The sequence below is a fragment of the Leuciscus leuciscus genome (genome assembly GCF_965113295.1).
Source record: "Leuciscus leuciscus genome assembly, chromosome: 10".
Classification (NCBI taxonomy): domain Eukaryota; kingdom Metazoa; phylum Chordata; class Actinopteri; order Cypriniformes; family Leuciscidae; genus Leuciscus; species Leuciscus leuciscus.
In genome coordinates, this window is record NC_138734.1 from 24,206,347 (window position 1) to 24,216,238 (window position 9,892).

At 35.1% G+C, this 9,892-nt stretch overlaps 2 protein-coding genes across 5 annotated transcripts; one reads left to right on the forward strand and one right to left on the reverse strand.

Annotated features, from left to right (window-relative positions):
• The first annotated feature begins 16 nt into the window (after positions 1-16).
• Positions 17-5,134, forward strand: dcun1d5 (DCN1, defective in cullin neddylation 1, domain containing 5). Of its 3 annotated transcripts, none has more exons than XM_082183113.1 (11): positions 17-147; positions 901-960; positions 1,102-1,144; positions 1,250-1,352; positions 1,433-1,515; positions 2,172-2,242; positions 2,366-2,457; positions 2,556-2,664; positions 3,592-3,696; positions 3,845-3,947; positions 4,698-5,134. In XM_082183113.1, exons 4-11 carry the CDS (start codon positions 1,282-1,284, stop codon positions 4,754-4,756), a joined length of 693 nt encoding a protein of 230 aa, XP_082039239.1. In that variant the 5' UTR covers positions 17-147; positions 901-960; positions 1,102-1,144; positions 1,250-1,281; the 3' UTR covers positions 4,757-5,134. The 3 variants fall into 3 exon arrangements, with proteins under 3 accessions (XP_082039239.1, XP_082039237.1, XP_082039238.1); XM_082183111.1 differs by having other exon boundaries at positions 20-147; positions 1,424-1,515; XM_082183112.1 differs by lacking the exon at positions 901-960 and having other exon boundaries at positions 51-147; positions 1,424-1,515.
• Positions 5,135-5,806: 672 nt separating this feature from the next.
• On the reverse strand, positions 5,807-9,022 carry LOC309508406 (uncharacterized protein). Of its 2 annotated transcripts, none has more exons than XM_082183025.1 (3): positions 8,891-9,022; positions 7,371-7,604; positions 5,807-6,876 (listed from the first exon to the last, which is right to left on the reverse strand). In XM_082183025.1, the coding sequence occupies exons 1-3, from the start codon at positions 8,964-8,966 to the stop codon at positions 5,966-5,968; spliced, it is 1,221 nt and encodes a 406-aa protein (XP_082039151.1). In that variant the 5' UTR covers positions 8,967-9,022; the 3' UTR covers positions 5,807-5,965. The 2 variants fall into 2 exon arrangements, with proteins under 2 accessions (XP_082039151.1, XP_082039152.1); XM_082183026.1 differs by lacking the exon at positions 8,891-9,022 and adding an exon at positions 7,897-8,030.
• Positions 9,023-9,892: the final 870 nt, after the last annotated feature.

The window sequence follows — 9,892 nt, forward strand, 5'->3', positions numbered from 1 at the left end:
GACTTTTATTATGTCGGTTGGGGAGCCGGAAGTGTTCATTCCTAGTTCAGTGTGAAACTGAAGCAGTCGCAGATTTCAGCACAAACGCAGATGAAATTGTTAGCAAATAAACAGAAGAGGACGAACTAAAACCAGCCGATAATTCAGGTTTGATAAGTGCGCTCTTCGTTACACTGAGTGTTGTACATGTGGAGTGTTTTATTGTGTGTTTATTTGTGATATTTAAATGAGCCGGTGAGGTGGTGTTCATATATGTTCATATAGCACATGCGTGTGTTTGTGTTTCTTTCTACTCATACCATCAGTTGTTTTACGCTCTTTTACTTTTAACCTTTCTATAACTATATTTGTATTGATTTCACACGTTTCGATGAGTTTCGGGCTTGTGGCATTAAGCAGTTCAGCCATTTCAGCAGCCACAAAGGCGATGCGTCAGTTTTTATTGTTTTATCTGATAGTTTTTCAGTTATTTGTTTTTAAAATTAGGCTTTACATTTAAACTTGATCGGTATAAATCAAACATTCCGTTTAGTGTCAGGGAAATTTAGTTCAGTATTCGATTCATTTCTAGATCTAACGTTAGTTGCATTAATGTGATGGTAATACGCAGCCATTTTAATTTTTATTTAAAACAATGAAAAATACATTACTTTATGTGTTAAGTACGAAGTTTAAACTCAGATGTTGCTCTAGACATTTTTTTATTCTGTCAAATGGATATTCTGCTTTACACATTAACATCAGGATTTGCCTCGTATTTTATAATGATTGTGACATCATTATTCATGTTGTTTTGATGGAGTTCAATATTGCAATTCAATGCAGGCTATGATATTTTAAGATATGTTGCATGTAAAGCTGGTAAACCTCACATAAAGTATTTATTTTCCTTTTGTAAAGGTCTGAACAGTGAGACGTTTAGAAAAGAGATATTTGTGGCACATCTTTCCCCTGTAACTTGTAAGTCCTACAGTAGCCTAGGCTATATCTTGACTGCACGGTTTTTTTTTTTTTGAGCATGAATTAAGATTTAAATCTAGTTGGTTGTATAAGTCATGAATGTGAGTATAAGTATGAAGGTGTCGTTTCCTCCTGTTTTAGAGTCTGGTACACTTGAATGGACACGGTGCCCACGGGTAGAGAGGTAGAGCTGCTTTCTGCTTTTATTGACCCTGAAATATTGAATTGGACAGGAAGGAATTGGACAATGTCAGTTTAAATTTGTTCTGTTTGATTGTGATTTGTTTAGTGACACCAAACCAACTTACCCGAAGCTCCATTATGCCCGTGAAAAAGAAAAGAAAGTCATCCGGCTCAGAAGATCCCAGCATCAGAAAGTGCAAAATCACCAGGTAAAAATATATTTCTCTTTCTCTCTGCATCTTTCACTCTTCCATACATATTCACTGTATCATCCCCTCAGTTACTGTAGGACACAAACTCCAGGACGGATGGTAAACCCAGAGGATCAGTTTTCTAACAAGAAATGTCTCGCCTGGTTTTACGAATATGCAGGTATGTGAATCAATGCTTTCCTTAAAGTCACCATGAAATCAAAAGGGACTATTGCAAAAAATATATATAAATCCATGCACATTATAATTATTTTTTTAATTCATGTGCCTCATAATCTTTAATCAAAATAACTTCCCCTCTCTTGCAACAAGTTAGCAATAGCAAACCATAACACTCCAACCATCCAATCATGTCCAATTCCAGATGTCCAAAATCCCGCCCTGCATTTTTTTTTCTTGTTTAAGAAGCCGTATACTCTGATATACGTCATACTTCATGCCGACTTTAAACACATGCAGCGAGTTAACTTGAAACTGCATTTTCAAACCATTTTACTTCCGTAATGTGACATTTGTCAGTGAAAACAGTATTTATCAATAAAAAATTAATGGCAGTGCATGATTTAATGTGTCAGGATGGAGTAAAATATGTCTATATGACATTCAAAGGGCAGGGACTGAAAAATAAGATGGCTTGAGGTGGAGCAAGTTATTAAATATTGCTTAAAGATTTTGATTACTTTTTTTGTTGAAATAATGTACACTGATGAATCATTTGCAATAAGACCATAAACATGTATTAAGAAAGTCAAATGGGGACCATTTTATATTTTTTTCTGGTAAATGTATTTGAAATGATTATCGTTATGTGTGTAGGGTCAGATGACATTGTCGGACCAGAAAGCATGGAGAAGTTCTGTGAGGACATCGGAGTTGAGCCAGAAAATGTTAGCAAAATTCACTCATATATTTCATACTAATTCCTGAAGTTAGATTTTAGGGCCAGTCTTCTGTCCAAAATATGAGAAATCATTAGAAATAATGTGCACTGTGTTTTTGTGACCCTTCAGATTGTAATGTTAGTTTTAGCCTGGAAACTTGAAGCAACAAATATGGGATTTTTCACAAAAGAAGAGTGGCTGAAAGGAATGACATCACTACAGTAAGAATGACCTTCACGTCACATGCCTTGCTTGGATATCATGAGAAATCAGAAGTATTTGATGATTTTAGCATTTAACTTCACTTCTCTCTTTACAGTTGTGACTGCACAGAGAGATTACAAGGCAGACTGGATTATTTACGCTCTCAACTGAATGACCCAGTTATATTCAAGAGCATTTACAGATATGCCTTCGACTTTGCCAGGGTGAGAGGCTTTTTTTAGTAGGACGAGAAAAAAAAAAGCACTTCCATTTTAAGATAAATTAATCATTTTAAGATAAATATTGCGTGCATCTTTTTCTATTTTGCAGTGAATTTGTGTCTGCTTAAGGCTGGAATACACTGCACAACTTTTGCTCATTTTTTTGCCCCGATTTGCAGTCTTGATGAGTCTACAATAGTTGACGAAAGTCTGCGCCAGTCTGCAGATTTTGGGCAGTTGACCGATTTCTCAGAAAATTGCGTAGTGTATGATGAGCACAGACTCCCATTTTTTTAGCTTCAGATTATGATTCCATCCAGTCAGATGATATCAAAACTTGTTTGATATCTTGAGCCGATTTTAGAACACATGTCGTATAGTGTATGGCGCGTCGCTGCTGAAACTGAAGCTGTCCTCTATCAATACAAATACATTAACAATACTAAAGTAAATAAGTACACACAACAAATTAGCCAAAATGTTTGACTCATCAGCACATATAAAACAACTGACTGCGCCACTCACCTCTAACTCCATTTTCAATCTGTAAAAAAGAATAATTAGTACGAGTCCATCTATGCTGACCGTGTCTGCCCACCCAAGACCGCATCTAAATGCGCTTGACTCGTTTTTTCCCCGTTTGCGACTCAACACAGAGTCGCTACAACAACTACTGCGGTCATCTCCTGCACATCCATGTTTGTTTCATACAAGCAAGGAGGTGCGTGTTTCTGTCTGAGGTTGTTGTTTTTGGAAGTCTGGTACTGTATGATCCTCAGTCGTTTATTGTATGATGCCCAGTTTTTCCTCTGTAACCATTTACAAAGGCATCAAGTGTATAATGCCTAGTGTTTTAAAAATCGTGTAGTGTGTTCCACTTCCTGCCTTTACTGATGTTCTTTCAACATATTCATCTGATTTTGTCTGTAGGATAAAGATCAGCGCAGTCTTGATATGGACACTGCAAAATCCATGTTGGCGCTGATCCTTGGAAGAACGTGGCCTCTGTTCCCAGTGTTCCACCAATTTCTGGAGGTTTGTCATCTCTTCACCAAACCAGACTGTCAAATCGGCTGTCAAGCTCCAAAGAGGATGAAAAAACACCATTTTAAGCCAAACTGACTGCATTTAAAAACTCTGAATTTCGTAGTATTTGTGACTAACAGAAGTATCTTTCCTCTAGCAATCAAAGTATAAAGTCATGAACAAGGACCAATGGTACAACGTCTTAGAGTTCAGCCGTACAGTTAACACAGACTTGAGCAACTATGATGAAGATGGAGCCTGTAAGTTTATGATTGTCTTGTTGAGCTGCACGATTAATCGTTAAAAGATTGCGATCTCGATTCAAACACAGACACGATCTTATTCCTACATGATGACGGTTCGGCTATGTCTATGAAACCTTTGACAAAATCACACCGAAACATTCAAATCTGCTCTGCCGCCCGAGAGTGCAGTTGTCATGTATAGGTATGAAACAGCTACACAAACAGTCTTTTCAACCACACACAGTATCAATATTTTCGTTTAATTCATTCATATTATTCATATTAAATACTAGGATAAAAGTTTATAGTTCATATATAGACTCTGATGTCTATGGTAGCGAAAGTAACTTGATGCTTCAAATAAAGATCAGTTACGCCGTTACACCAGTAGACAAGTGACTGTTTAAAACATTTATTTGTCATTGAATCATTCAAGAGATTAATTCAAAAACGCTGATTCATCCAGTGATGAAACGATTGTTTATGAGTGAGAAGTGGAGCGGTATTTAGGAGTCATTGAATCATTCATTCAAACCAGTTTTCTTTGTAATTCATTCAAATTAATTAAAAAAAATTAATTATACTTCAGCAATTAACATTTTGTCAGAACTTCTAGTAAATGACATGTTATTTTGTTGTCCAAAAAATAAATACATTTGATTCTCAATTTATCCAGAATCGTGCAGCTCTGTTGTCTTGTCATCCGTCCATTCATCTTTCCCAGTTTAAAATTGCTAATGATCTCTGTCTCTGTGCTGATTTCAGGGCCAGTGATGCTGGATGAGTTTGTGGAGTGGCATAAAGCCAGAAATATTGCATTATAGCACAACCAGACGCTGAATTAAAGCACATCAGATAATTTTTTTTCGGTGTGCCCCTGGCTGCCCCAGATGCAGGCAAACCTCTCGAGGATTGCTTCAAAGTGTCCGATATTCAATACGGATCATCACTACCCAGAGACTCTTACAGTGTTACTTAAAAAGGAAAATGGCTCAGAGGAATCACAAGACAAATAAAAGGGGAAATATTTTTCTTATGTATTGATTTGTTTCAACAGTTCTATTGCCAGTGTTGTATGATTTGTCTGAGAGGGAAACAGTCTTTGTAATTTTTGTCCCTTTCATTTTTTTTTTCCCCTTAAAGTTTTACTTTGTTTATGGTGTCTTGAAAAGGTAATAAAAAAAAAAGCAGTTGTAAATTAATTTTTCTTCTGGACATTAGTGGCATACAGCACTGTTAGAGCATTAAAGCATTATTCAACAATATAAATGAAGCATGAATAAAAAGATTGACTTTTACACACATTACAACTCAAAAGTTTGGGATCAGTAAGATTTGCTAAAAAATATTTTTAAAGTAAGTCTTTAGACTGCATTTATTTGATCCGAAGTACAGTAAAAACAGTAATGCTGTGGAATATTATCACAATTTTAAATAAGTGAATTATTTTAAAATGCAATTTATTCCTGTGATGCAAAGCTGAATTTTCAGCATCATTACTCCAGTCTTCAGTGTCACATGATCCTTCAGAAATCATTCTAATATGATGATTTGCTGCTCAAGAAACATTTCTTATTACAAAGAAAAAATAAACGGTTGTGCTAACTTTATATTTTTGTGGATTTCTTCTTCTGGATTCTTTGATGAATAGAAAGTTCAAAAGTGTAGCATTTATTTCACATTTTAAATGTCTCTCCTGTCTCTTTTGCTCAATTTATAGCATCTTTAATGAAAATAATTAATATTGTTAAAAAAAGCTTACTCTCCCCAAACTTCTGAACAAGTACTGTATACATCTTTTTGATTACATCTCTAATATAAGCATCCAAATTAATACAGTTGAAAACTTGTCTGTATAAAAATTTAACTCACCATTTAAAGATACACACAAAATTGCATGATTTTAATAAAGACTTGACAAGGATTTTGACAATGACACTTAAGTCAATTGTCCAATCACACCCAGTTATCAGCCAATGCTGATCTCAAAATGAACCTTTTCAACAGTTTTTACAATGATTGTTTCCTCCATTTTACAATGTCTCTTGACTTGTTTGTGAGTCTCCTCCTGTAGCTGAAACACTGTTTTCGTGGGAAGGAACATCTGGTTGAGTCGACTGGCTCTCAGCTGACTCTCTAACTGGGTTGAAGTCTGCCTGTTTCATGATGGCGTTGAGTCTTGTCAGTGATTGCGTCCTCAATTTTGGCCTGACCTCGACTTCACCCTCCATCTCAGAGGCTTTGATGTGGCTGTATTGATTCCCTTCTTCATCATAGTTGTACACTTTAATGATGCGGCTCTTCTTCTTTGGATGTGGACTAACCACTGACCTGAACTCTTGGTTTTGTTCTTCACCTTCACAGCTCTGAGCTTGGTTTGTATCGTCCTCCCCGCCATCTGCATTTTCTACAGCGTCTACATCATCAGCGTTACTGAGTTCCTGATCAACCAAACCAATGTCCACAGTGTCGTGGGTTTTATGATAGAACACTGTCTCAGGTTGTTCTCTGGTGGTCTGTACGTTGTTTTGTCCATCGATATGATTGTGATTTTCTTTTCTATAAGGTACACAAGCCCTTATTGTTTGTAGACACTTTATTATGTAGGATCTACTGAACGCACCAAGTGTGAAGGCCACTAAAAAGCTCACGATTACTGATGATGCCACAGCCGCCGCAAAATGGCTTTCTGACAACGTGTCGGTGTAAACCTCTCTGGTCTTCCTCGATTTCTTGATGTTGGGATTTAAACCCACTACACTAATTCTGTAAGGCACAATTGTTTTGCTCATCTTGTCAAAATGGATACAGAAATAGAGTCCGTCATGGCTGGATGTGGCCCTCGAAATCCTCAAAGTGCCATTGCATGTTTCCACTGGGTCTTTGTTTTGGTGGTTGCAACCGTCAAATAATCCAAAAGGTGTCTGCCACCACTGTGTCAGCACTGCAAAGGGAAGAACAAAACAATCAAGAGACACTTTTCATACCTTGAAACACTTTAAAATGGAGCTACATTTTTTGTTCTTTTTCAATAAATGATCAGTGAATATTCATCCACAACTACAACTAAAAAATGTTTTTTTTTTTAAAACGTTTTTTGCTTGACATAAAATGTTAACTGAAATAAAATAAAATATAAAGTTGATAATTTTCATTCACTTTGTTCACTTGAATAACAAAAAAACTAAAACTGAAATCAAATTCATAAGAACTAGACAAATTTAAAATCATTTTTTTAATATAAAACTTTAACTAGAATTAAAATGTAACATAAAAATAATAAAACAATAAAAAAAATTGAGATTGTAATATATCAATGATACGAAAATAACACTAAATTATATATACTAAAATAACTTATCCTGATGGTGTTTTAAATTCATATATATATATATATATATACAGTATATAGAAAGAAAGAAATGTTGTGCTGCTCACCTTCATTTCCTTCATTTCCTTCATCTCTGCACTGAAGCACCAGCGTTTCTCCTGAATGAATGTGAACTGAGTTTTCAGGTCTGACCTGCAGATGGTTTGTTTGACTCAGAGTCTCTGGTGACTGTTGAGAGCTTCTCTCAGAAATGTCACTGTGTTCTGTTCTGCTGCTAATAATACATGGAGAGTTACAAAGGAGAATCAAACTCAACAAAGAGCTGATTCTGAACTCCATCTCTAGAAAAAAAAAAAAAGAGATTTTCATTAACTTCAATGTAAACCTTGCTGCTATATCAACATTATGGCAATAATTTGATATAAAACTGCTCTTTGACCCAGGTCATATTATCTACAGCAGCCCCAATGAGTACGACTATGGTTTGTCTTCACAAAACACACAAAATCTGAGGTTGAGTAAGAAAATCTGATTTTTTTTTACTGTTATCATTTGAAAAATGTATTAAAAAACAACACAGATATATGACACATATTTATAAATATCAATCAGATCAGCCAGTCAAATACTCACAGAATGAGTCTTGTAGTTCTCAATAAGAGTAAAGTACAGTCCTCACATGACAGCCCTTATATTTCATCTCGTGCTCCATGTTTAAAGATTAACATTTTTCTCTTCAATAATAGACAGGATGTCATGTGGATGAGAATGCCAGTGGATTGTCTTAAGGGTTTGAGTTGATATAACAGTTAAAGTCGGTTTATGGTTGAACAAACCTGAGTTTTAGGTAATTAGTAACATTCTTTATCTTTGCCACCGTGATACATTTATGCAGAGTAGTAGAATAAGTAGAATTTGTCAAGAAATGGACAAATTTTATCCAATACAACAGCAGAAAAAAACCCTTAGCAGAAAAAAAGGCCATATTTCTGATGAATTGCTGATGAATTTCTCTCTGTGGTGCATCACTTTCTAAAAATGGGTGACAGATTTGTTCTGATGAGTCATGGTAGGCAGGGAAAACAATGCTAAATGCAAATCATGAAACATAGCTCCGTGGACTGTTATAATAGAAAAATATAAAGAATTTTAAAAAGGAGATTCTTTTGTATTTTGTTGTTGATGATTTTTATTTTATTTTTTAACAAAGATCACAGAGGATATATGTATCACAAAAAATAGGATAAGAAACTCAAGGTAAAGCAAGGCAGTAAAGTACATACAGTAAGATATAGTCTACTAAAAATAATAATATTAAAGGTGATAATAATAATAATAACAAAACATTTAATGCAATTGAAACTAAACATACAATAAATGAATACAAATAAATAGAAATAAATAACAAGGGAAAAAGATATTTTTAAAATATAAAAAATTGTTATCTTCAGAAAATCAGGAGGTAACTTATAATGAAACCATCATTTCTTTGAGTAACAGAGCAGTTTTAGCGGCTTTCTTGTTTGCTGATAAACAAAGAGAGTCATAGAATAACTTTTAAAAAATAAAAAAAGCCAAAAATTGGGCTTAGAATCAGTGACTTTACATTTATGGAGATGAAACTCACCACATAAAGTTAGCAGTTTTAATCTGTCATCCATCTCCTTTGACCCGGAGTCCCAAATCAAAAACAGCACATTCATAATCTCAAAAGTAAAACGTTTGTAATAAGCAGAGAAAATAAGCCAGGCTACTTCTTTCCAGAACTCCTTTGCATAATCACATTCAAAGAACAAATGTGGTATTGTTTCAAGATTAGAGTTACAGAATGCGCACTGTGAAGAGATGTCTAATTTAAACTTAGAAAGAAGAGCCATGTGACATGTTTAGGTGAAATATAATTAATAACCCAGTCATAAACTTTAGGTGAGGAATCCACTCCCAAAAAAGTAGAAAAAAAGCTGCCATCCTTCTTCAACAAATCCAAAACAAAAATTACACCTTTGTCAACCCAATTCTTAATAAAGATAGATTTTTTCCTCACAGCACATTCTGATTGCTCCATATAATACTCCTATGAGGGGGGAAAATGTGGCAAAAGGCAAGCTTAAAGGCCTCCAAGGCTAGGTATGAAAATTAGCACGCTTGACCGGAAGTTTGTTGCCTTTAAAATCGCAAGACAATAAAAAATGTAACCCCCCACATTTTTCAAAGATGAATTTAGGTATGTAAAAAACGACCATAACAAATTAGAGTCAGCATTCAGGCAGCGTTTAATCCAGCCAATCTTGAAAACCTGATTGAGATAGGCTACTGAAGTCCAAAGCATTCACACATCCAAACGTATTTCTTATCAGAGTCTTCCTTTTAACATATTCAGTTTTATTTTTTCCACAATAATTTAAATAGTAGCCTATGGAGTCAGTAGATGAGCAGGTTTTCGGGTTGACATTTAAGGACAAAGCTGGGTAAACAATCCTAGAAATGCCTTCAGCTTTAGATATCAAGACACGACCATAGATAGTTCGATTTCTTTGTAGCCAGCAATTGAAGACATTATTTAATTCAACTTTATTTTCAGGGTTCATTTGCTGGTCTTGTATAGATGTGGCATATCACGTTGCCCGCC